Source organism: Girardinichthys multiradiatus, chromosome 17 (genome assembly GCF_021462225.1).
Source record: "Girardinichthys multiradiatus isolate DD_20200921_A chromosome 17, DD_fGirMul_XY1, whole genome shotgun sequence".
NCBI lineage: Eukaryota > Metazoa > Chordata > Actinopteri > Cyprinodontiformes > Goodeidae > Girardinichthys > Girardinichthys multiradiatus.
The window spans coordinates 3,511,048-3,538,202 of record NC_061809.1 but is presented as its reverse complement, the minus strand read 5'-3'; the positions used below and the strand labels follow the sequence as shown (position 1 = coordinate 3,538,202).

At 40.1% G+C, this 27,155-nt stretch overlaps 1 protein-coding gene and 1 long non-coding RNA gene across 3 annotated transcripts; one reads left to right on the top strand and one right to left on the bottom strand.

Annotated features, from left to right (window-relative positions):
• The first annotated feature begins 1,897 nt into the window (after nt 1-1,897).
• Nucleotides 1,898-12,816, top strand: LOC124882724 (ankyrin repeat and SOCS box protein 13-like). The gene is made up of 6 exons (XM_047389236.1): nt 1,898-2,074; nt 7,091-7,278; nt 9,619-9,775; nt 9,881-10,015; nt 10,171-10,362; nt 11,148-12,816. The coding sequence occupies exons 1-6, from the start codon at nt 2,032-2,034 to the stop codon at nt 11,273-11,275; spliced, it is 843 nt and encodes a 280-aa protein (XP_047245192.1). The 5' UTR covers nt 1,898-2,031; the 3' UTR covers nt 11,276-12,816.
• On the bottom strand, nt 3,369-26,418 carry LOC124882725. Of its 2 annotated transcripts, none has more exons than XR_007041976.1 (3): nt 26,224-26,418; nt 25,150-25,267; nt 3,369-3,492 (listed from the first exon to the last, which is right to left on the bottom strand). It is a non-coding gene; the product is annotated as an uncharacterized LOC124882725 (long non-coding RNA). The 2 variants fall into 2 exon arrangements; XR_007041977.1 differs by lacking the exon at nt 3,369-3,492 and adding an exon at nt 23,629-23,752.
• Between the last annotated feature and the right edge of the window lie 737 nt (nt 26,419-27,155).

The window sequence follows — 27,155 nt, the reverse complement described above, 5'->3', positions numbered from 1 at the left end:
ATAAATTTATTGTATTTGAGAACTTCACTTGTTAGCTTTACAAAAGTAATATACAATATGTACAATTCATGTGTTGTGTTGCCACCTAGTGGTTGAACAAGAAACCAAATTAAACAATGCAATAGAACATTGTAAAGTTAGCTATCTGACTTTTATTTATTAAGATTTTACCCACTGACCGTGTCATCTTAGCCATTATCATAACATTTGCCCCACCTAAGAAATTTGTCAGGAACCGCCACTGGTGCATAGTAAGCTTTTGAATGAAACCTTGACCCTCAGCATCTGGTGGGAGCATGAGCTATAACCGGAAGTGCAATTTCTAGTTGCCACTGCCAGGAATTGAGCTTAGTGCCTCTCTAAACAATTAGCTCTCACATTAAAGACATACATAAATATGTTTAAACAGGGAATCTAAGCAGAACCTGCCAAGAAAAAGCTGTTTTTCACTGCCGTAATATAACTGCTTAAGAACACTTGAGCAAGACAGCTGGTTATACTGAAACCTTTAAGTAATGTTTTTAATCTTAGAATGATGAGGAGGAATAAAATGTGCTCCTCATCATTGTAAGCTTTAAAACAGAATGACCAGCTGTCTTGTTCATATGTTTTAAAGCAGTTAGATTATAGCAGAAGAAAACATCTTTCTCTCAGCGAGCTTCAGTGACAATGTAACTGAAGCATTTTTTGTGTTCTTTATATTGCCTTTGTGGGTTGGTCAGAGTTTCTAGGAACTTTTATTGACTTTCTGTTACTCTGGGGTACAAATCTGACAAGGGCCCATTTCCTTTAGCCACAAAGCTCCATATTTATGTGACCACTGGGCACAGTGAGCAGGATGGTAAAAGTAAAAGAATCTCAGAACGCTCACTGTTAGAGAACTGCTTCAAATAGTAGCAACTTGGAACCACCAAGGTGCCATAAACAACTATTAGACACTGTCTACATGCCAGATGCCAGGAAAAGGCCCATTCTGTCCAACTATCACAAACAAACATGTACAGTTTCGTATGATTGAGTTTTTTGCAACATACAAATGAGTCTGGAGTAAAACAAAGGATTCATAAGTGGAATAGCACCTCCTGCCTGCACTTAAGCATGGTGGAGGATCTGTATTGATGTGGGTCTATTTATCTTCCAAATGCATTGGGAACTCAGTTAGAGTGCATGGCATCATTATTTCTTTAAGGTACTACAAGATTTTAAAAACATATCTACCAGACTCTACCTGTAAACTAAAAATGGGTCATTATTGGTCGCAAAAAAGATCCAAAACATGGCAAAATCGACACAGAAATGGTCCCCAGACCTAAATACCTTTGAGGAAGTTGAAGAGATGACCCATCTATGTGCTGCCTCCTCGTGAAATGGTATAGGATAAGAAAAATGATCTCTTGTTGGCAAAAGAGGGATGTACAATAACAACAGGGGTACCAGCAACTGATAAGTAAGCACTAAGCAGGGTCATCAACAGAGCTCCCAGAATTATTGACCAAGAACTTCCTAACAGATCACACTTGTAATTCTCATCTTTATAAAATTGTATGAAAGATAGCTAAAGACCCGTCTCACTCTGTAAATATTAGTTTTTGTCCCCTACAATCAGGCAAAAGGTGAAAAAGCATCAGGTCCAGATCGATTCCTTAACAGTACATATCTTCAGGCAGTGACAGCCGTCAAATCAAAAACCCTTACCTGCTTTCTTTAACAAGTTTAGCACTTAAATTAATTATATGATTTGTAAAACTGCTCCTTAATCGACATCTTATTACAAATGTCAACTCACCTTGATGAATATTTTGTTAACTATTATTTAATTTGTACAATGTTTCTTGCTTTTCGTCTGACATCCAAATCTATTTCTTTAGAAATATTCCCAAAAACTACAAGTACCAGGCTGCTCGGCTGTTCGTAAGGCAGGTCACGTGGTTATTGCAGCACGCAAGCAGTGTAGACGCGGCTGTTTACAAACAAGCATAACCGAGTGTCCATTAACGCCGCTTCGCCGGTTAAAGGAAGAAAAGAACCAGGATGGAAATAGAGGTTTCTCAGCCATATTACGTTGGGGACATCGGTGAGTGGGTCGCTTGCTTTGAGTCTTGACCCGGTTTGACGTCGGCGTGTTTGGCACTGCTGCCAACTAGCTAGCTCAGATATACTGGGTCGAATCGTGCACTGCTAGCAGGTCTCTGACGGGAAAACAGACAAAAATCTGGGAACAGTTAAAGAGTAAATCTCAGGCTTCCTTGTTGCCTTGGACCAGCGTTCTGCACAGGGGTGGAAATAAGAACAACTTTTAACCAGACACTATTTTTCATTACGTTTGACATGAGAAATGCTCAATAGTAAACGCATTTCTTAATTGCAAAGCTGTTGGTAATTGCTGAAGGGTTTTTCTTTGACAGGAGGCAGTCGCCAGGGGCGGGGTGTCGGTGGAATATACACTGCTCAAAAAAATAAAAGGAACACTCAAATAACACATCCTAGATCTGAATGAATGAAATATTCTCATTAAATACTTTGTTCTGTACAAAGTTGAATGTGCTGACAACAAAATCACACAAAAATCATCAATGGAAATCAAATTTATTAACCAATGGAGGCCTGGATTTGGAGTCACACACAAAATGAAAGTGGAAAAACACACTAGAGGCTGATCCAACTTTGATGTAATGTCCTTAAAACAAGTCAAAATGAGGCTCAGTATTGTGTGTGACCTCCACGTGCCTGTATGACCTCCCTACAACGCCTGGACATGCTCCTGATGAGACGGTGGATGGTCTCCTGAGGGATCTCCTCCCAGACCTGGACTAAAGCATCCAACTCCTGGACAGTCTGTGGTGCAACGTGACGTTGGTGGATGGAGCGAGACATGATGTCTCAGATGTGCTCAACCGGATTCAGGTCTGGGGAACGGGCGGGCCAGTCTATAGCTTCAATGTCTTCATCTTGCAGGAACTGCTGACACACTCCAGCCACATGAGGTCTAGCATTGTCCTGCATTAGGAGGAACCCAGGGCCAACCGCACCAGCATATGGTCTCACAAGGGGTCTGAGGATCTCATCTCGGTACCTAATGGCAGTCAGGCTACCTCTGGTGAGCACATCTAGGGCCTTGCAGCCCTTCAAAGAAATGCCACCCCACACCATTACTGACCCACTGCCAAACCGGTTATGCTGAAGGATGTTGCAGGCAGCACAACCCCCATTTGTGGACGTCGGGCCCTCATACCATCCTCATGGAGTCAGTTTCTAACCGTTTGTGCAGACACATGCACATTTGTGGCCTGCTGGAGGTCATTTTGCAGGGCTCTGGCAGTGCTCCTCCTGTTCCTCCTTGCACAAAGGTTGAGGTAGCGGTCCTGCTGCTGGGTTGTTGTCCTCCTACGGCCTCCTCCACGTCTCCTGGTGTACTGGCCTGTCTCCTGGTAGAGCCTCCAGGCTCTGGACACATCAGCATCCCACGTCATGACCAGCCTGCGTGCTACGATGCTGGGAAAATAAAACAAGAAAGGGTTTTAGCTTACCTCACAAGGCTATACGGAATATAATGGAAAGTATGTCACGCAAAAGAAAATGCAGCTAAAACAAAAGGCTGAAATGGTTTATAACTGGGTGAGGTCAGTGAAAGGTGATCTCTGAGGGAATTTTATGAAGTGTGCCAAAGTTATTTTATAATTTCACACAGAGTGGAGTATGATGTGAAGCAACACTGTAAAAGTGAGTCGCACAAGAAATTCACAGCTGAAAAAGCCGGCTGCTGATCCATGGAATCATTTTATCTCAAACGCAGAGTTGACTGCCAGACAGACAAGGTCACAGCAGCCGAGATTACCAGGGTTACACTTTAAAAGCTTGTAAAGTATTTTTTAAACTTGTGCTAATTCAATGTTTTGCACTAACGGGCAAGGAAGAGTTTGATGAAGGTGGTGCGAGATCTTTGACGTCATCATAGTGTTGGCAATGTGTCCCATAATGTCCCTCATAAGCATCCTTGTTGTCCCACATTCGGTTTTTTGATATCTGGTCACCTTATTCTGCGGTAACTGGACTTTATCTGTTGTCAGAGGCAGGGCATGAAACACTTGGCCTATTTTGTGTACTTGTACCTTCGACATATGTACCTGAAGTAGGAGAGTTAGTCCTGCTGCTGCTCACAGGAAAGGAAGTGCTGCCATTAAAACGTAATTCGGCGCTTTTAAAAGAGCACCGTTGACGCGTAAAACTGCATCTCTAACTATACTACGTCTAACACTAGCGTGTATTAAGTATTTTACATGCCATGGTAGTTTTAGCTCCAAGAATAAAATAACTTGAACAATGGTCGCAGAGCAGAACAATATCACTAAACTGCTAACGTTAGCCTATGATTACATTGTCAATCATATAAAACGTAATACTCATGTAGTATTATATGTCAACATAAGGCAAACTGTTTTGGGCAACTTTAAAAACTCGTTATGACTGAGCCGTGTTGGGCTGTTTTAACATCCAATAGTCGGCAAGCAGCGTTGCCAGGAAGGATGTAGGCTGGGTATTCAAATAACTACTATGTGTCAAAAAAAAAAAAGATTCTGTGGACAAAAACAAGCATTTTACCACATTTTTAAAGATTATATTTTGGTAGAATAATTACTTTAGCACGATGGATTCAATACTCGGAATTCTCAGCAATGCAGTTTTCAAAAGGCATTTTAAAAATGTCATTTTGTTTTAGGTGGTCATTGTCTAGTTAAGCTATCTAACTTATTTGTAGTTGTTATTGGACAATAAAATCTTGACATAGCCCTGTGGCTTGTGAGTTGTTCAAATCTACTTCATAAATGTGTCTACATTTGGCCAGTGGCGGCTGCTACTTTCCGCCCCTGGTTCTGCAGGGGCTCCAGAGTCACATGTGGCTCTTTAACTCCTCCAAATGCAGCTCCTAATTTCACTAAACAGAAACAAGCGATTTTATTAAATGATAAAGCAAAGATGTACTATTAGTTCATCTGAATGTTTTTATGCAATATCACCAAAAGAATTTCAATAAGAAAGATTTAAGGGATTTTTTCAGTCCTTTATGGCAGTTAGAGGCAGAGCTTCAATTTCTTACTTTTGAAATGTGAAATGACCAAATTGACAGACCAAGAACATATAAAAAAAAATAAATAAACATTTTTGGTTCTTTCATTAAAATAAACATTATATAATGTACATTTATTAAACATGTTGACTTTTAGTGTTTTTCTAATGGTGAAAGATTTTTTTTGGAGGGGTTCAAACAACGGAAGAATTTAGATGGGACCCCGGCCCCCCTGAAAATCACTCAAAATAATCATTTATTCACTTTGGTTCTGGATTGTAGCTTCAGGCTCAAACACATACATTCATCCAAATGATTATATAAAGTGGTGCTGAGGGTTCTTTGTTGTCTTTTTACTTGTCAAGGAAAAACCATATTCAATTCTGTGTAGTGATTATGATTGAGTGTACCTCAATCATAATAATACAGCTAGATCTGTTAATACAGCTGGAAACCACCAGTCAGGCTGGAAACCTGGGTGTAGTGATGGACTCAGACCTGAACCTTCAGAGGAACATAAAGACAGTAACAAGGTCGGCCTTCTATCACCTAAAGAACATCTCCAGGATTAAAGGACTAATGTCTCAGCAGGACCTTGAAAAACTAATTCATGCGTTCATCTTTAGTAGAATTGATTACTGCAACGGTGTCTTCACAGGTCTGCCTAAAAAGTGGATCAGACAGCTGCAGTTGATCCAGAACGCTGCTGCCAGCGTCCTCACCAGAACTAATAAAGTGGACCACATCGGCCCGGTTCTAAAGTCCCTACACTGGCTTCCTGTAGCTCAGAGAATAGAGTTTAAAATACTTCTGTTAGTCTATAAATCACTGAATGGCTTAGCACCAAAATACATTACAGACTTGTTGTCAGTGTATCAACCACCCAGACCTCTCAGGTCTTCTGGCTCAAATCTACTCTGCAGAACCAGAACCAGAACCAAACATGGAGAAGCAGCTTTTAGTTCTTATGCTCCACTAATCTGGAATAAACTCCCAGAAAACTGGAAAAGCGCCAAAACCCTAAGTTGCTTTAAATCAAGATTACAAACGTATTTGTTTAGAGTGGCCTTTGACTGGGCCATCCAGGCATGATTAGTTGTGTTTTCAGTCCAATTTCCCTTTCATTTTCTTGTCTATCATTCTATTCTCTTTATTTTATTTTATTTAACTTTTTTAAATTACCTCTGTTGTTTGATTTTATCATTTGATTTGTTTTTCTGTGTCAGTATCTGTGTTTATTTGCTTTGTGATTGTATGTACAGCGCTTTGAGTGTCTCGTTGCTGAAAGCGCTATATAAATAAACTTACCGTACCTTACCTGGTACTGGAATAAAATGGATTTGTTTTGGATTTGCTCAATGGACAAATACTTAAAACAATGGGAAAATCCAAGTAACTCAGCCAATATCTAACATAAAGGACCGAAGATTTTTACAAGTTAGGAAAGGCGTTAGGAGACATTCCCAAACAAACAGGATCACCGGTTCAAACAACAGTATGTAAGTATGTAGATGAGTCACCACTTTACCAAGGTCGGGAGGAAGACCAAATCTGTCAACCTGAGATGCAAGAACATTGGTTTTGGTACATAGCAACAACTCAGGCGCCACCGGGATTCAAGCCAGTCATGAACAAGAAATTATCCAAAGTGAAGGGAGTTTAACATCGACATAGACTGAGAGGGTGTCAACCAAGAAAGAAGCCCCTGCTGCAACGTCAAGATCTTCTAGTCAACTGAAAATTGCCGCCATCTACATAAAAGCCTAATGTTTTCTGTAGAAAAGTAGTCGAGGTATGGCTTTTAAACCTAAAAGCACCATATCAACTCTCAAGCATGGTGGTGGCAGTGTCATGCTGTGGTCTGTTTCAGTGCTAGTAGTAGTGGTGTATCAAAGAACCTGGGAGAAATAATGAATAGGGGGGACTACCCCCTCGTCTGTATTCGAGTAGGTAGTGATCCTTTTTGCCTGTAATGTTAAAATGCATCATAAGAAAGTCACTCATGAGTTCATTCTGTGTCGTCAGGCTGCTGGGCTGAGAGAACAGAGGTGCACAAGGCAGCGTCCCTCGGCCACGCCTCTCATCTGCAGAGCCTCATACAAAGCGGAGCTTCGGTCAATGTGGTGGCTGTGGACTCCATCACACCGTTGCACGAGGCCTGCCTACGTGGGCAGGCCCAGTGTGTGCAGCTGCTGCTGGACGCTGGAGCCCAGGTGAGCCTGGGGAGGGGGTCACACTCTGAAATGTTTCTTCAGTCTATCCACAACCATTTTAACACTTAGTGTATAACAAAAACGTATCCTTAAGTAAAGTACCTTGAGAAAGTATATAATGGGTGGGCTCTTCAAATGTAACCTTTGTAGAAGAATGGGTAGAAAAGAGCCATTGTTTATAAAAACAGCCATAAGTAGTGTTGTTTACAGTTTGTCACAAGCAAATCAAATCCAAATCCCTTGTCAGATGAGACCAAAATGAACTTTTTGGCCTTCATTGAAAACGCTTTCTGTGGTAGACACCTAACATTACACGTCGCCCTGAACACAGCACTTCAACTGTGAAACAGGGTGGTGACCGAGGTCGGTTATACGTGGGGGCAATGCCCCCTCAAATCAAATCTGCAATGAGGCAAAAGTTTTTTAGTCATTTGTAAATTGTCTGCTGTCAGCATAGAGCTCCCTCATCGCCTCCACCCTTGTCCTCCAGTTAACACTCAGCCTAGAAGTAGCCTACCCTCCACTTTTCAGTGAAGTTCTGAATCACACAAGGCCTTGCTCCTTCCTCTGCCTCCTACATTTAGCCCCAGAAGATGTTTGGTAGAAAATTAACCACAATGCTTGACATTATAGGGTGTCTTCTGGCCTGACGTTTCTTTAAAAAAAAAGGTCGGAGAGGGGGGCATTTCTGCGAGACACCTACCCTTGCGTTTTCTTCCAATCAGCATCCATGCATGGCTGCATGACGCATTGCTTGCACATTTTGTACTCATAAAATCTATGATTTCAAAGCCTTGTCTAGGTTGACTGATGTTTATCAGGTTTAATGAAGAGAAATGGAGGGAGATTTACAACCAGTCAGACAAATTAGACCATTTCACTAATTTCACTCAACTATTTTGATGTTAAAGCCTGAAGAAGAAAAGACAAGTCATGACCACAACCATTTTTCTGAATGTCTAGTAACTCTCACAATAAAGTGTTGATAATAGAAACAAACATACAGTGTTTTATAGTTACAGCATGCTGGCCTAAGCTCTGTTCTGTGTAGGTAAAAGTCACTTTAACTCAAGGAGCTCTTTTCAACAAGCCTTTCTACTAGTTGAGAAATCATTTTGCTAGGTGTTTAACATTATGGCTAATAATATGTTGAAAGCTGAGTATATCGCTCTATGATATAGAGCAGCAAGCAAAAAAATGATGAATAAATAGGAAAATGTTACTTAGCTGTCTGATTTTATTAGCATAATAAAAGACCCTATGTTAACATTTACAGCCTAAAGTAGGTTTGGGATTTGAAATGAAAGGCAGGTCTTAAGTTGAGCTACATGAAAGTGTGGTGAGTTATATTGATAATGGTAATAGTATATTATTAGTATAATGTTTCAGCTCTGTCAGAAAAAAGTCAAATAATGTAGACAGTTTTCTCAGTTGATTCAGTGAGTCTCTTCTGATTCCTTTGCATAGCAGAACATTCATTGATTTAATTTACAAATTTTGCAGCATAATGCTAAGAAAAGCGAGTCTATAAAAGCATAAATATATCCCTTTTTAAAAAATTGTAATTGTATAATACATTTTAATTTTTAATTCATTTGTTACCAGTTTGGCAACGGATGCCCTTTTTTGGTTTTGGCACCTTCGTCCAAACAGCACCAGATCCAATTGGGATGTGGTTCTGGTCTGGTTTTAGTTTTCTGGATATCTTTTGTATTTCCCCCTTCATCATGAAGCTGTCTCTCCACATCAAGTCAAAGCTTGACAAAGTAAAGGCTGTTCCTCAGTGTATATTACATGAACCCTTAACGGCATTTTGGGCGTTTACAATTGACCAATATAGTAATTTCGCAGTGACAGTTGATTAACCAATGACCATCAATGACTGATGATAGCAAGTTAGCAATCAATGAGCTGTTGATCTGAGTAAAAAGACAACATTTTGAGATGTGTGGGTTTTTCACTTTTCTGCAACACAATGACGACTATTTTGGTAGAATTTTCTCATGAATCTTTTTTAAAAAACACTCCAAATGTTGTGAAAAGCGGCCCAAATTTTAACAACCACTTTGCAATTATATTCTACTTTGGGTTGATCTTTCACAAACAAATCTATTGAAGTACACCGAATTTGAGGTTGAAATAGGATAGAATGTTAATGGTTTAATACTTTATAGATATTTTTAAACAATCTACTTGGAAACAATAAATTCAACTCACCAAATGTGAGGCAACCACACCCATTCAATAATGAAAATAATGCTTCCAGGATAAGATTGAACTGGAAATATCTGAAAGATTTTTTGTAGATGATAAAATTCTGTATCCCATTTTTCATTTTAGGTGGATGCTAGAAATGTGGATGGAAGCACCCCGCTATGCGATGCCTGTTCAGCTGGAAGTTTGGAGTGTGTGAAGCTGCTTCTAGAGCATGGTGCCATGGCCAATCCAGCCCTCACCTCTCGCACTGCCTCCCCACTTCACGAAGCCTGCATGGGAGGCAAAAGCTTCATTTTAAATCTTTTCATATGTGATATAGATTTTTTTTTTTTTTATCAAACCACATGAAGGATGTTTTAACTTGGGATTTAAATTTTTGTCACAGGTAGCTCAGACTGTGTGAAGCTGCTGATTGCCATGGGTGCTTGCCTCGAGGCATATGACCTTTACTACGGGACTCCGCTGCACGTGGCTTGTGTTAACGCGCACACAAACTGTGTTAAAGTTCTGCTTAATGCTGGTGGGTGTCACAGCAAAGCAGATTTCTTTTTTTACTTGGGATGGGAAAAGCATAAAATGACATCTTTGGATATTTTCAAATGTTTAAAAATAGGAGAAGGGTTTAAATAAGTAGACTAGAAAAAGAAAATTACTTTGAATGTCCTTTGTTTGTAGGTGCAAAAGTCAATGCTGCTAGGTTACATGAAACCCCCCTTCACCACGCAGCTAAACACACGAGAGTTGAGATGATTGAGATACTGGTGGAGTTTGGGGCCAACATCTACGCCAGAGATCAGCACAACAGGAAACCAGTGGACTACACCACACCTGGTTCTCCTTCTAAAGCCTGCCTGCAGTTTTATGAGAGTAAGTTTCACAAAATGATTGAGGGTTGTGTGAAAAACAAGCAGCCTCTGGAAATGGTGCAGTGGCAGGAAATCAGCAGAAGATGGCAGACTAAGATCGGCCATCCACTGCCGAGAAGTCTGTGAGGGCACATTTATACACAGCTTAGAAGCCTCTGGTTTAGACTGGGCTTAGGCACTAACAGAAAGCAAATCATTAAGATGCTGATTTTTGCCACTTACTTTCACAGCTTTATGTAGAAAAGTGTCTTTATTAATCTAAAATGTATTAAGGTTTAATATTTTTATAGCTCAGTTTTTAAGAGTATATACCTTCTTTAATTCTAAGGTTTACATATTGGAACATGATTGAAATTATTTTCTTTTATTTGATGTTTGAAAAGTTAAATACAGCCATAACGTGTTGCAATATTTGAACTCTTTTTAAACAAAAGCTAAGCCAAAATACAGAATGAGTGTGTAAACACGCTGATTCCATAGGAATTAAATGAGTCACCAATAGCTAGGTCGTGCTAATTAAACAGATCCTATTGCACCCTTAGTCAATCCAATGCCAAGAGGGAAAAACCTCAAGAATGTCCTTGTAGAAAAGAAAATGTAATATATTTGTTGTTGCCCATCAAGCTGGGGATGGTTATGGGGTCATTTCCAATTGTAAGTCCATCATCCCCAGTAACCAAGATGATTAACAAGTGGAAACCATTTAGGGCAGCTCTTATCTGTGTAGGTGCTTTAACTATTTAAAACGTATGGGCCTAAATCTGTCCTCCTGTCCTCTGCCCATAGCCACTCCAATGACTCTGCAGCAACTCAGCAGGTTGGCAGTGAGGAGGAAGTTGGGAACCACGGCTCTGAATGTCATAGCTCAACTCGACATCCCAAAGCTAATCATCAGCTACCTCTGCTATCAGTGACTGTCAAACCTGCTCAAAGAATGGCCTCCAGTTTCAGTTCAAACTATTGTCTAGAAAGCACCAATGCTGCAAACATACACTAACATAGTGCCAAGTATCGAATCGACTCCTTCCATCCAGTACTGCACTTTACTTTTGTGTGAATGGTCTGAAGAATAATGCTAGTATAATCATGTTAGCTAATCATGTTAGCACATTTTAGCTAACGATGGCCTACAAGCTGCTGTTAGTCTAGAAGATAAAGGTAGTTAATGTTAGCTAACATTGTAGTGTTAGCATGTTAAAGTTTTAACACTACATTACTTGTTGGTTTTCCACTTTTCTCATCAAACTTACTTCTTTAACTTTCTCATGCACTACTAATTACTTCTGTGACAATAGATTTTACCTTCAAGGCTTTCAGTTTTTCTACTATTGTCTGTCTGATGCAGTGGCAATTGCTCTAAGACCTAAAATGTCTAAAAATAAGTGATCAAATATATACTGTTGTGTGTTCATGTCATTGACTAAATATGCGCTAGAACGCGCTCAACTTTTGTTCAGAATTAGCTTCTTATCACTGGTAACAGCGCAGCTTTCCTCTCACTCATTCCTGCAGCTTCACAGCGCTTTAAACACTGAGTTCAATAGTGAAGTAAAAATGCTGGGCTTTGTCCCACCCATCGGACGCTCAGCGTCTCTGGGGGTCTATGGGGCAGTGGGCTGGCCTCGGCTGGCCCGGACGCTCAGCTTCTGCATGATGATTGGATGATCTGTCTGAGGCTGAATTCCTTTTTGATTGACAGCAAAATGAGCGAATCAGCGATCTTGAAATTGAGCGTCCCCTCCTTGAAAGACCAGCATCCGCCACTGGTCTGATGGTTCTTCAGCTCTAAAACTCATTTAAACAGATCGGATTTAAAAAGTGTCAGCTTTGGTTAAGCCTCTGTTATGCAATATGTGTGTACTTTATTTCTTCAATGTATTTCTTTACACTTTTTATGTCTCATTTAGTTTCTGCTACTTTGTACTCTTTAACAAGCATTTCTGCTTTAGTTGTAGTTGAGCTACTTGTGTGTTTCTAACCTACTTTTTCAAGATTTCATCTTGCTCTTTTAATATTTCTGTACTTTACAACTGTTTCTGCTTCAGTTCAGCTCATTTAGCAAAATGCCCAAATTAAGTTAAATACACATTTAACAATATGTCTTAAGTCATGTTTACTGTTTGTCATTCGAGAGCTGTCTTAGTCATTACTATAAGCCGTTACCAAGTACCACAAAAAGGGAATGTATGGGTTTAAGGACTCGAATTATTAAAATGTTTGAAAGAGACAAGTACATACTTAGGTCAGCTCAGCACGAGGCAGGAAAAAGTCCTCGAAAAGAAGGTAGGTTCTTGGAACTGTACCCAGATTCTTTTTTGCATTTTAAAATTTCTGGGAAACTGAGCATTGAATAGGAACATTTTGTTAGGTTAAATCTACTACTTGTATTATAAATGAATCACTTTGTCCATATATTTATTATATTTATAAAAATGTAATAAATGATGTATCTTGAGTGTTGTGGTGGCATGCTTGTAAAGGATAAAGCATGCCACATATTGATGGTGGCAGCATTTATGGTGAACAAACTCTTTCTTCCCTGGAAGGAAATCTTAGGCTATCAGTCTTGGATATATCAAAATATCAGTAAGATTAAACTGCCCATGTTTGGATATTGATATTTAATGTAATACTAGTTTCATATTTTGGATTGAGTTACAGGAAATAAATAAACCCTTGGATGATCTTCCAATTTATGGAGATGGGCTTGTTAATATCATGTCCTTCATTGGGTAATCAAAGCACTATATAGATATAGAAACATTACACACAGGGTGGAATGTGTCAATCCTTAATTTCTTTTCATTTTGATGATTCTGGCGAACAGATTATGAAAACCAAAAATGTAGTCTTAGAGAATTTGAAGATTATATAATAGTATAAAAGTTTAATATTGGGAACTCATGGTGTCTTCCCCTACTCAGAACACCTGCACAGGTTTCGTGGTGCTCTAAATGAACTTGCATGTCCCATCTGTCAATGAAAAGGAGGAACCGAAGTGATGTGGTTCCTGGCAGCACCGGTGACCTTTAGGAGTTTTTGCCTAAGAAACTAAAATGTAGGATATCTTTTTTCCTAATCTTTTTTTTTTTTCTTTTCATATAAGTTTGCCAGTTTCCACGTACAGTCTATTTATTTTGCCCATCGGAGTTCTTTCATGTTTGAAGTGTACGCTTCAGCCAACAGCTGGCATGATTACACTGAACAGCCTGTTGGCCTGTTTGAAGCCTTATTAAGAGCTGCACCTGTGTTTTAGCATTTTGGATGACAAAGCTGCACCAAGCTTTTCAAAGCCCATCATTCTTAGTTTCTGATTGCTGTCCAAAGCCCTAGGTTCACCCCTCTCATGTGGCTGAGGGCCTAAACGTGCCTGGGCTGCACAGATCTGGCCTGAATATGTCTGCTGCACATCACCAATAAGTCAGGCGAGTTTGTTTCATCCAAGTTTTAATTTATGGAAGTTTACCTTTTGCCATTTTAGGATGCATTAGCTATTAGTCATTCTTGGGAATGGAGACCTACATTTACAGCCTGAAGTCAATAAACATCAGGCTGTAAATGGAGATCTGTGGCCCTTTAAGGATGAATAAAATTTCTGACCCCACAGATCTGAAAATAACCTGTGGAAAACATGCTTGTTTAAAAACTCCAGGCTACTGTCGGGAATGGAAACAAACGGAAGGGAAGGTAGGAAAGAATGTCCTACTTCTAAAATGACAAATGTCCCTGGTTCACTTGACCTTTTAAATGAACAAGAAAGTGATTTGTTTTTTATTTAAATTCTAATCCATCAAAAAGACGGTTGAGTGCCAAGTCTGGAACACGTTGACTTTTCTCACAACACTATGAAAAACGATTAAACCCCTCAAATGTGTCTTGAGCACAGTGCCTTGCAAGACTAAACCTTTCCAACAATTGTTTATAACAGACCAATACATAGTAGCACATGATTATAAAGTGGAAAGAAAATCATATGTTGTTAAAGAAAAATGACAAATACAAAATCTAAAAATTATGCTCCTGCATTTGCATTCAGCCCCCTTTGATTAAAAGGGGAAATTAGGAAATAATTGAAAAGTTTATTTATTTTAGTAATTCAATTCCAATTAGTTAAACTCATTATATAGCTTTATTTCACGCAAAATAATATATTTCAAGTGTTCATTTTAATTAAATCCGATGAATGTGGCTTACAGATAATGAAAACACAAATTTCAGTTTTGCAGATATTACTGCTGAAATCATCATGGACTGGGTAAACCACACACTGGAGCTCAAACTACTTGTTCTGTGTCTGTCCATTTTCCCTCAAGGCTCAAGAGCACTGATTTGAAAACTTTACTTTAATCTGAAAAGAGGACGTTGAATCTTGCAGCACTGCAGGTAAGAGCTTATCTTTAGGAACGTGGCAGTTGGCCATGTCTTGGATTTGGCCGTGTGTAGAAGCTCATCAACGTCAGACTCCAGCTGCAGTCCACACCTTGTAAAACTCTCACAAACCTTTGCACGGCCTTTTCTTTCTATTCCTTTAATACCAGTTTGCCTTCCACTCACCGTTCCTTTATTATACTTGGGAAAAACACTCCGTGTACAGCCAACTTCTGTACTCAACTGAAACAACAGGTTTTGGGAGAATTTACCAAAATCTAAAAAGTTACAAATGTTCTTGTTAGCTCAGTTGCACACTGCTCCCACTAGGGGGTGCAAGAAATACAGAAATTGTAGAGAACACATTTGCTTTTGGAGAACTTGCAAAGGCTGTGTTTTCCAGGCCAGTTTGTGTTCCAGCCCAAGGGCCCAAAAATAACAAGCTTCTGCAATTATTCCCAGTTTGTTGATAATTGACCTGACCATGCAGCCTTCCTCTCATTGTTCATTTACCTCCTGAGAATTAGATGTTAGCTATTTGGGCATAAAGAGAATGTTGGGGCAACTGGGCATATAGAGGGAAGTTTGTGAGATTGAGGTTCTAAGCATCTACTGTGGGAAGTAGGAGGTTCCTGTTTGAGAGTGAGAGATTAACAGAGCTGGATGGTGTGATGGTCCAGTCCCATGATCCCCCATTATACACAACAGCTGCATAAATCCTCTTGAAATGAGCTGCAGATGAAGACTGGTTTCCAGAGGTGCATTAAGACTAAATATATACAGCCTATTAATGTGTTATAGTGTGGTGAAATAGTTAAATAGTTCAATGTTAATTCAATGTGGTTTAAAAATGATTAAAAATAACTGAAAGTAGGTAAAAACAGCATATTATGGTGCTTGCCTCTGAAGATCCCTCTTCTATTATCTCTTGGTATAAATAATTTTCCAAAAAAGGAACATCTGAAACAGCTCAGTTTATTGCTGATTTACTGATGTCAGATAAGAAAGTTGAATGGTTTGGTTTCAAAATTCAAGTCCATCTCTAAAAGGAGTTTTGAAGTGTCTGGTTACTTTAGTGAATTGGTTTAAATTTTACTTATCAGGCTTGGACTGTGTCCTCTGACAGAGAAATCTGAGCAGATATCACATAGGGTGATCCTTTGGCTCTATTCTAAGGCCGCTAGTTTGGAGAGTTGCAATATTATCTACATATGTATACTGATGTAGTTGGTTTATATTGACTTTGCAAATGAGTATGTCCTTCTTTCACCTCATGTTGGGATTCATGGGGGGAGGGAGGCTCATGAGGTTGAGATCGGAATTCATTTGTGGGTTGAGACTGTTTTGTCCTTGGACAGCTCTGGTTGGCGGGCTCATTTGGACCCCTCTTTTGTTCGTGGCCCCCTCTCTGGATGGGGACAGGGGTCGTTGGTGGCCGTGGTTGGAGCAGGGGGTCGGGTCTGGTGCGGTAGTCCTGGGGTGGTCCTCCCTGGGTTCCCGTGATCTGGGTGGCTCAGATCTCTTCCGTGTCTGTCTCAGGTCATACAGGGCAGGTTTGTGGCTCCTCACACTTGCTTTTGCATATTTTTATGGAGAAACCTTATATATAAAAGCCTGCTCACACACACCCACAGGTATTTGGATTCAGGTGTTAACAGATGCACGTATGTTCTATGAGCTGGAGTTGCCACTAAATACATCTCACATTCATTTGTATCGAAGAAGCAGGTGTAGAAGCACTCTTCTTGGATTTTATTTTGTATTCTCTTCATCCCTTTTTTTCTCTATTCTCTTATCCTTCTCTCCCTTTTTCTTTTTTGCCCCGCCACTCTCTTTCTTGTTTTTTTCAAACAACAGAGGTAATTAAAACAAAATAAAGAGAATAGAATTTTAAGAAAAAGTTTTTGTCTCAGCCAGGGCAATAACGAGGACAAGGACTTCAAAAGCGCAAAACCGTGTACTTTTGATCTTCAAAGTTTTAGGTTGGATATCAGATTCTGCGGGCTCGTCCTCCTGTTTGGTCCGAGGCAGGCAGTCTGATCACGGGCAGCTGCTCTCTGCCTGCTCCCTCCTCCTGCAGACGCTGGTTCGCAAAAGCATCGTCAATAAATGAACGAACCAAACATGTTTCATGATGGTTTTGTTTTGTGTGTTTTGGGAGACATTTTTGTCCTTCTGAACAGCTGATTTTATGAGTGATCAGCTGGTTTTATTAAATACAGCGCTCTGCCTGCATGTAATTCAGAAAGGTGATTTGTCCTTTTTCTGTTCTGTCAGCCTTCAGGCATGGTTTATGATCTGTGGTCCTTAATATTATTGTAGTTGCTCTTGAGTTTTATTAACTTTTCCCTGCACCGTCTCAACGAAAACCTTCTCATTTCTCCTCCTCCCACGGCCAATCAGTGAACAGCAGTCTGTTCACGTCACATGTAGTCCCTACTCAGCCCTTGTCGTACCTGCTCAGGAGCGGGGACCAAAAAAGTAGGTACTGGTACGGAAAAAACTGTAATGGAAACGCTCGTATAGCGAGCCGAGTGGAGTCGAGTAGGGCCAAATTGAGCCAGTGGAAAAGGGGCATAAATGAGTTGAGAGTTTTTAGAGGGAATGTTGTGCCGAGCCTTGAGAAATGTCTCAGAATTAAAACGAAAAACTGTCAGAGAGAAATTTCACTGGATTTCAGCAAGGCAGGCAATATAAAATCTAAATTCAAGGTCATCTATTTTATTTTCGATTGAATCGTGTTAGACATTCAGCTGTAGACTCAGGCAGACCTGGCTCCAGAAGAATTTACCTGGGGGGGCTGTGGCTAATTTTAGGGGGGTTCAGTAAACTGTATTTTTATTTAATATAAATACGTAAATAAACATTTATGTAGCCTTTCAAATTAAATAACCATGTTGTCTATTAATACAAAATAAAGAATACTGACTTAAACACTAGAAAATGCTGAGTAATTATGCTAAGTAACTTTAGCTCATGCGTTGCAGAAATCTTACAAATTAATCAGCACTGCATTATAATCATTGTGTTTAAAACACAATAACTCCAGGAACCTGATGGCAACCGTACATGAACCTATCCTGAAGAGACTTGGAAATGTTTTTTTTTTTTTTTTTTAACAAAAACAGAACATTTGAAACATTTCCACTCTTTTTTTTTTTTTCTGCACAAACCGTAAAGACCATCCATTGGTGGAGTGTCTGAGCGCTGTATCCAAACTCAGGGGCTGCACCAGACTGGTCTACGTGGCTGCAAAAACCGCGAAGGCCGTAAGTGATCGGCTGTGAATTTGGATGGTCCAGCTTTCGACAGCTGTTCCCGCCCTTACCTCAGAGTAACTTCTACCGCCTAGCAACCGTGACAGCATGACGCACTGAGCTGTGAAGCTGAAAAAATGGAGCCCGAAGGTCAACCCTGCCGTCTCCTCCTGATGGGATATTCACTTGTTTTCTTTAAAATGTTCTTGTTTTATTATCTTAATTCTATTCTCGCTCAATAATCAGTAAATGTTTAAAATAACTTTTATGTTCATAGATATAAAAAATATTACTAAATAAAGTATATGGATGACAAATACCACATACTTTATTAGTAAAACTTTTACCAACTTAAACACTAACATAACTTTTTGAACCAAGTTTAAATCATATTTTTGTGGAGCATAATAACAAATAAACCAAACATTAACATCAGATATATGCTGACTGAATTATATCTGTGTTTAACTTCCACTCATTGGTGAAACCCAGCGGGAGTATGAAAACGATGGACCGGGAGACAAGCGTCCTTCCCAAGGACAGCGAACCTCGACCGCTCGGTCAGCTGACAGCTGGCGAGGCGAGCTGACTGTTAGTACAATGGGGGCGGACATCTCCGAACACGTCCATCACTTTTGCAATTAAGCGAAATCTTGGTAAACCGAACAGATATTTCAGTTTTACACAGCTACATTATCGCCTAAAAACATTGTAAAAGTTAATTTTGTTTCACTAAAAACGTAATATCATCCTTTATTCACAGCTTTTCTCTCTTCTCTGCCATTACTACATCCATTTGAAGTACAACCGCGGTACCACTACGACCCGCGATGAATCATGTTATAGGGTGGGCAACGACGGATACAGCGGATCCATCCTTCAAATCTGGGGAAAAAAGGAGGCATTTGTCGGCCCCATTTGGAGGAGCCTTCGAATTTGGACAGCCTTCATTGCCTTGCTATAAAGGAACCGGCCTACAATGCAGCCTTCGAAGGATGCAGCCCTTTTTGGCATATTAACGTGTCAAAGTGTTTTCTTTACCAAAGTCCCATTTAATTGCCTACAGAACCCTCTGCTGGTTGTCTTGGGTAATACATTGCACATTTGCAACTTCATTTACACAGGGTTGTAACCTGTCTTGGGCGGGGCCAGATACCTGAATGGGCACCCTTTGGTGCCCGGTCTGGACTCAGGCAGGGTTTACACGCCTATTTACTAATTCTGTGGAACTTTCAGAACTAGCAGGATGTCTACAAAGCCCACAGAACAGCTTCTGTACAATACAAAGGAGAATGTGTGAAAGAAAACCTTTTCACAGCACCATTGTTCATAAATGTTAACTAGTAAATTATGGGTGTATTCACATTAGGAAAGTCCTTTGGTCCGCTTGTTTGGACCAGACCGAAAGCGAACTTTATTTTTTTTGTTTGGTGCGGTTTGCTTTCACATTGTACTTTTTGCAAGTGAACTATTACTTGTAAACAAAGCCATGTGGGTGACGATCATTGCTCCCATTGGACAGAAATGACGGTGGCGGGACAGAGCACAGACCCGGAAATTTAGGAAAACATCTGTAGACGTGCTGCGTGCAGCACCTCTGTTCTGCATATTTGTGCCGTTATTACAGCTGCAATGTTATTGTGAGGGTGAAGAGCAGCTCATTCAACACAGACTTTGCGACGTTCTATTGATAAGTTGGGAACAGCGTTGGAGAATGCGTGCTGAACGCCAAAGAAGACGGTGTACTCTGCGTGCCCGGTCCCACATCCCCAGTGTTGCAACAATCAGCTGGCCAAGTATGATTTGAGTATAACTTACACCTTTGCTATCGGCTACGGTGGCTTGTTAAGTCCAAAGAGACATACGTTTTCTGCAGTTGGTTCGGATCAGGGCTGGTTTATATTCAGACCATAAGCGAACCGCACCAGAGTCTGTTTGGAAACGGACCGAGACCACCTCAAAAAGTGGGTCTCGGTCCGGTTGTTTGGTCTGGACCAGGGCTCGCTTGAGTGTTTTCACACCTGCACAAAAGGTCCAGACCAAGGGGGGAAACAAACTCTGGTCTGTTTAAAGCGGACCAAAAGTGGCAAGTGTGAATACACCCTATAAAACATACATTACAACACACTTTAGTTCACAGGTCATTCTCTGCACTGTGGTGATGCAGAACACATAAAAGCCAATGGGCACATTGGAACCAAGGAACCTGTAACTGTTGCAAAAAACAGTTAATCAATTTTGTTCTAACATTTATTTCATTCATAACTAGCAAAAGTGGTTAAAATATATAGTAAAATGCTTAAAAAGCATAAAATTAAGATGAAAAATACATTGTTTATTGCTGTTGTGGTTATCTTGGTTGTCATGTGACCTGAGTGAGTAAGAGCGGAAAGGCCCTTGTGGGGCAGGTTGAGCATGCTAGCGGAAGAGAAACACGGCCCTAAAGACACGGACTTTCTGCACTAGGTTTACAAGGTGCAAATGGTAAACGGTAAACGGTATTTCCTGTGTAAAACCGGTGCAGTTACAATGAAAACTTAACGCCCTGTGCCGACTGACACGCCATTGTTGGCAGAGCTAAACGTGGCTGATTCTTCTCATATGGCGGCACTTCCTCTGTATCCATACAGTGGCACCAGAGTACAAGATTTGTCCTCGCCTTGCAGCAAGCTTCAAGCTAAATGTCTGTTGCCTGCAGGAGCAAGTCCAAGTCATTTTCAAGGTTTTGTGCAATATATGGAAGTCAGTCTCAGCTAATAATGAATAAAGAAAGAACAATAAAAAGAAATAAAACTACAAACTAAAGTCATACCATCAGGATTATATAAAAAAAAGACTTCTCAAGAGGAACGGTCATTTCTTAATTATATTCAGATTGACCAAGAGTCACCAAAAGAAGATGAACATACATGTCCACATGTTCAAGCAGAGGACAATCAAAATAGAACTGAAGCACAAACAAGAAAATCCTCACTTGAAAAGGCAGTTATAGTGAGAGTTATAATGTTCTCTTAAATATAATCAATGACATCTGATGTTAGAAGTCTGATGTTTTGAGTCCTATTGTGACCAGTGACAGCTGATTTTAAGCTCATCACTCGGTGCATCAATAATGTGCAGTTGTGGTTTATTCATTCCCATTTATGTACAGTGCAAGCTGTTCATGATAATGTCCACCCGCAGGGAACGCCATAAATATGTTGTGACTATGAGTCTGAATATATGATTTAATATTTAAAATTAATACTTTTATATTTTATCAAATAATATTTCGGTCTGTTAAGGGTTGTCCTGTGAATACCAGCCCAGTAAGGCGATGGTATTAGGACAAAATCGAAAAGGGTGAACCGAGCTCTGACATTATTGAACAGCATAAACTGAACACACACATGGAATGAATTCACATAATTTCTTAAAATACAAGAATTTATTAACAAAAATAAGTCAACTGAAAGTCAAACATATTTCAATCAACAAACAAACTACCAAGCTGAATTAAAGAATAACGAAGACTAATGGGCTATGCACAATATAAACAAGTTGATGAGAGATGGTTGAAAACCATGACCAAAAGAGTGATGCAACATTACCATGTTATATTTATGTTTGAGAACCAAGGATTACCTTGAAGAATCTGGAAATGAAGTTAAGTTAGTCTTGGAACCAATTTAGGCAATAATCTGCATACCTTTAGACAACCATTCACAATGCAAGATCAGATCAAATATTATTTTAATAAAATAATGTTTTAAAGAATGATCTGCTGAATAAAACCAACCTTTTGGATGACTGATTCTCAGCAGTGTCTCATTAGCTGCCTTTATTTATTAAAATAATATTTAAAGAAATATTAAGGAAATAGTAAAATATTTAAGGAAATATTTTGGAAAAGAGCCAAATCTTTCTGGAGAAATGGGCTTACGTGTGTTACTTAGTTATCAAGTGTAGCAAAATAATGTTTAGGGAAATATTATTTACTGGATTGAAAACTAACAACCTTTCTGGGTAAATATTCTTTTGTAGCAAGCATGTATTCTTAGCTGTTAGCAGTTAAAGCTAACAAAAGAAGCTTATAGCTTAGCACCAGAATCAAACACACGTGTGCTGCAGATTGCCTGCTAGCACCTAGATACCTGGGTTCACAAAACTAAACTTCATAAAATGAAAAATGTTTAGATCATTTCATTCTAAACCACTTCTCTCTGCCTAAACCCTGACCCCCTTTGAGCGGCTGGTGTTGAAGCACCTGAAAGACATCACAGGCCCCCTGCTGGACCCGCTGCAGTTTGCCTACCGAGCAAACAGGTCAGCAGATGATGCTGTTAACTTAGGTCTACACTTCATCCTGCAACACCTCGACCACCCAGGGACGTATGCCAGGATCCTGTTTGTAGACTTCAGCTCAGCCTTCAACACCATCATACCAGACATCCTCCACCAGAAGCTCACCCAGCTCAATGTCCCAGCCTCCACTTGTCAGTGGATCAACAGCTTCCTGACGGACCGACAGCAGCAGGTGAGACTGGGGAGCATCTTCTCCCGAACCAGATCAATAAGTACTGGTGCCCCCCAGGGGTGTGTTCTATCCCCACTCCTCTTCTCCTTGTACACAAATGACTGCACCTCATCGGACTCGTCCGTGAAACTCCTGAAGTTTGCAGATGACACCACTGTCATTGGACTGATCCAGGACGGTGATGAGTCTGCATACAGACAGCAGGTGGATCGGCTGGTACACTGGTGTTATCAGAACTACCTTGAACTCAACCCACTCAAGACTGTGGAAATGGTGGTGGACTTTAGGAGAACAACACCCCCATACACCCCCTCACCATCCTCAACAACACTGTATCGGCCGTGGACCACTTCCGGTTCCTAGGAACCACCATTTCTTGAAACCTGAGTTGGTCCTCACATAGATAATGTTCAGAAGAAGGCCCAGCAGAGACTGTACTTCCTGAGGCAACTCAAGAAGTACAACCTTCCACAGGAGCTGCTGGTCATCTTCTACACTGCCATAATTCAGTCTGTCCTGTCTTCATCCATCTCAGTCTGGTTTGGCTCATCCACAAAACAGGACAAGTCCAGACTGCAATGAATAATCAGGAATGCAGAGAGAATAATCAGGGCTGACCTTCCCTCCATCCAGGACTTATACAGGTCTAGGGTCAGGAAAAGAGCTGCTAAAATCTCTGCAGACCCCACACACCCTGCACATAAACTGTTTAGAGTTTTACCTTCAGGTGCCGCTACAGAGCACTGTTTACTAAAACCAGCCGCCACAGAGACAGTTTCTTCCCCCAGGCTGTTTCTCTGATGAACATTTAATAGAGTACCAAACAACTGCATACTGAAGTTGCAAATGCACCTTTGTATATATGAATATTTAAGGACATAAAGATATATGCATAAATATGTTTAAAATAAATTTAAAAACCCAGAGAGCAAATTGTACCGGAGTCAAATTCCTTGTTTGTATGTACGAACTTGGTAATAAAGCTGATTCTGAAGAGGAGACCAAACCTGTGGGTCTCCACTGATCTCTTCTGATATCTTTGCTGACTTCTTTTGATTTGATTTCATGATGTCACACAAAAAAGCAGCATGTGTCTGGGAATGATCCGAAACTTAGAAAGCCACGACATCCTCATTTAGGCTTTCTCCAGTTATACTAAACTTAGAGTATGTCAAACTTTAATTTTGAAGAACGTAATAAAGCATTCTCTGAAAAACTCATTACTGTAGCATGTAGCAAACAGCCTGAACCTGAAACAGAAAAGATTTAGTCTGGTTTAATGAGAAAAAAATGCAATGATTTTGGCAACAAAAAACTTGTAGTACAGTAGTTTATAAATTGTAATTCTGACCTATCGGGTTTAAATATTTTTCTCTATGTGTGTATGTACTGTCAGTCAAACCAGGATAATTGCAGCTCATTAATGTGCAAAGAACAGTACATAGAGTTCTAAAGGTAAGGCTGGTGTTTTGAACTGCATTCTGTATCTGACAGATATTAATTAGACCGTCTTCACCGCAGTTCTGGCACACTTTCAATATACCAGAGGCCTAGTATGCTTGTATTATGTGCTAGTGCTGGGAATGCCAGGGTGGAGTTGTACAGTGTGTTCATGGTATAAATGCCGCTAGAGATGCCAAACATGTCAATTAAAGTGGTTCAGTGCTATGTGTTAACTTCACAGTGCTTAACAAAAATCAAATGAGGTCAAATTGTGGCCATGGGGCAGGGTGAGGGTACAGTTCAAACAGCCACAATCATAAGTTGAACCTTGCTGTAGAACCTTGAAATGTCAGCTGAAGTGACGGAACGTTCACGGTGTAATAAGTTTATTAATGGTTTCACGACAGTGACTCACTCGCAAGTGATCTGTAAGAGCGTTAGCATATTTTCCTTTTCAGTTTAGCTGACAATAACCATGATAACAGTAAATGAAAAGTTTAGCTATGAAAAAAATTTTTTAGGGGCTACTGTTTCACTGATGGCTTTAAATGATCAATATCAAATCAAAGAGCAAAACAAACATTAAACCATGTTACATCTGTTCAGTCAGATCGGAAAGATAATAAATTTGCTGCCATGAGAATAAGATTTCTAAATATATCTGCATGTGTAACCTATGCCAGTGTGAGGATTTCTGGTTCCGTATTATTATAGACCTCTTGTGGTAAGAAGTGGGCTAATGTTTCCAAATCTTGATGCATGACATTGCAGATCACAATGAAAAGAGCCATTGCTCTCTTGCAGGTGGCCTTCACCACCACACATTGGTCAACGCCTCTGTTAGGGTTTTTATATCTTTTATATTGTTTATCACTCATGTCTGCTCTAAGTACTTTTCCCTCCTTACATGTTACAGGAAGGGAGATGGTCACAAGAATGAGTTATGCTTTTATTCTTTTATTATTTTATTAGCAGCATCTGGGGGCTATTCACCAGGTCCCCACTTCCCACTTCCTCTGTTTGTTTATAATCAAGACAAATGAACCCTAACCTTTCTGACCCCACACACACCCACCCTGAATGATGTTTGAACTGTGTGTGACCAAGCATGTATAAATAAAGAGGGAGGAGTGCTAATACTTCGTAGTTTGTATTGCACAGCTACCCTTGCCGCAAGTATAACTGACTCTGTGTCGTTCCTTACCTCTGAGTTGACTAAATAATACCTAACAGCCTCCATGGCACATGTCTCCTTGTCTCTCTTCATTTGCTCCACGCCACCACAATGTCATGCCTGGACAGTAGCATGCCTTCAACTTGTGCTGGAAGAAAAAGGTTATCTATTCAGTTGCTCTGACAACAAATTCAGACTTTTTGAGCTGCTAACGACAACCATACCACAACAAGCAGCAGTATGACTGCTCAGAAAATATTAAGATCAAAATGTAAGAGTAGACTTTACAGTAAAATAAAAAAAAATACAACATAAAAATAAATGTAATTATTAAAAATGACATTCTTAGATTAACGAAATGTGCATGGTGTAGGGTGATGTGAAAATTAACATATGTAATTGTGCATGAGGAAACAACACACTATAAAAAAATGAAAACACTGCAAATAACAGCAGGCATACAAACACCTGTTGAATCTATTGAGAGTATTAATGGTGATAAAGTCTAAAAGCTGCTGGGAGGAAGGATCTGTGATAACGCTCCTTTGTGCACCTAGGATGCATCACAATGGGATGGGAGACATTGTCCAGCAATGATGTTAGTTTTGATAGAGTCCTTCTGTCTCCCACCACCTGCACTGGGTTAAGGGGGCATTCTAGGACAGAGCTGGCCTTCCTTATGAGCTCATTCCAACCACTTTCTCTCAGCTGTAGAGAAGCTGCTGCTCCCTCCAGCATACTACACCTTAGAAGATGGCTGATGCCACCACAGAGTCAGAAAAGGTTATTGGGAGCACCTCCTGCACTCCAAGAGATCTCCGTCTCCTTAGCAGGTAGTGTCTGCTCTGACCCTTCCTGTAAAAAGCATCAGTGTTGTGAGTCCAGTCCAATTTATTGTTCCAGGTACCCAGGTACTCGGAACTGGTACTGTCTCAGTGTCAGTTTCCTTGATGTTCACCGGTGTTCGTGTGGTAGGTCTGCACTTAGGTCGTCCCCCACAGCTCCTCCCACCTGGGAAAATCCTCTGCCCACCAACTCTCCAACTTACCACCTGCCAATAAACTCTGGCACAACAGCATTCTGCTCTGGATAAACAGCACTCACCTCCGAACCTACAAGATCTCCTTCTCTGTGATTCCCCTCAAATCCTTAAGCCAGTTCCTTTCTTCTTGTTAAGCATAACCTTCATTAATCCAATGGTCTCGTTAACATCTCCTCTTCTCCTTCCCTCAGACAAAATGACCAAGCCGGAAACAAATCTGCATTTTAACAAATAAATGTAAGAACTTTCCTGTGGTCTCTGAGTGGCTTCATCTACTTTTACTTTGAACTGCAAAAATGTTAAAAACTCTCCCATGTGGTTATTGATTTTTCTTTTGTTTCTGTCTCTAAGTTAAACATTGGCAACATTTGTATTTCTCATACTTTAAACTAGCCTGAATTCAAATGACACAAAGAGAAATTCCAGCATTGCTCTGTGCCAAACACTGCATTGCTTTTGGTAATTCCTCACATTTCTTTACCTTTCTTGGGCTTAAAGTGGTACAAATGTGCACCAGCCTGAGATCACAAATCAGCTGTGACAGGGTCATGCCATGCTCCAGCTACACAGAAGATTGTAGAGTGCATCTGCTCTTCTTTTTACACACATATTGCATGCATTAGAAGAAAGCTCGGAATGTTTCACCCAAACCATCAATAAATTGGCTCAGAGTCATTCTTTCTCACAATATATTTCATCAGGATGTTAAAGGAAGCAGCTTAACACAGGAAAATAACTACTGCTTAACCTTAATATCTCTGCACATTTATACCCCGGCTTAAATGTGGTTCCTCACAGATAAATACTTGAGATACTAGAGAGACTATTGCCAGCACTTATGTCAGACAAAATGAGTAACACTGAATAACTTTTCATCAGTGCATTTCATAGTGGGTAAAAACTTTAGGAAGCAAGAAAACATTTTGAACAATAGAAAGGAGTTGAGCAACTTTGACCAAATTATAATGGCTAGACGACTGGGTCAGAGCATCTG

Coding starts and splice junctions, on each gene's coding strand:
- LOC124882724 (XM_047389236.1), top strand. CDS start 2,032: ATGGAAATAGAGGTTTCTCAGCCATATTACGTTGGGGACATCG. Junction 2,075..7,090: donor ATATTACGTTGGGGACATCG/GTGAGTGGGTCG, acceptor CTGTGTCGTCAG/GCTGCTGGGCTGAGAGAACA. Junction 10,016..10,170: donor TAAAGTTCTGCTTAATGCTG/GTGGGTGTCACA, acceptor CTTTGTTTGTAG/GTGCAAAAGTCAATGCTGCT.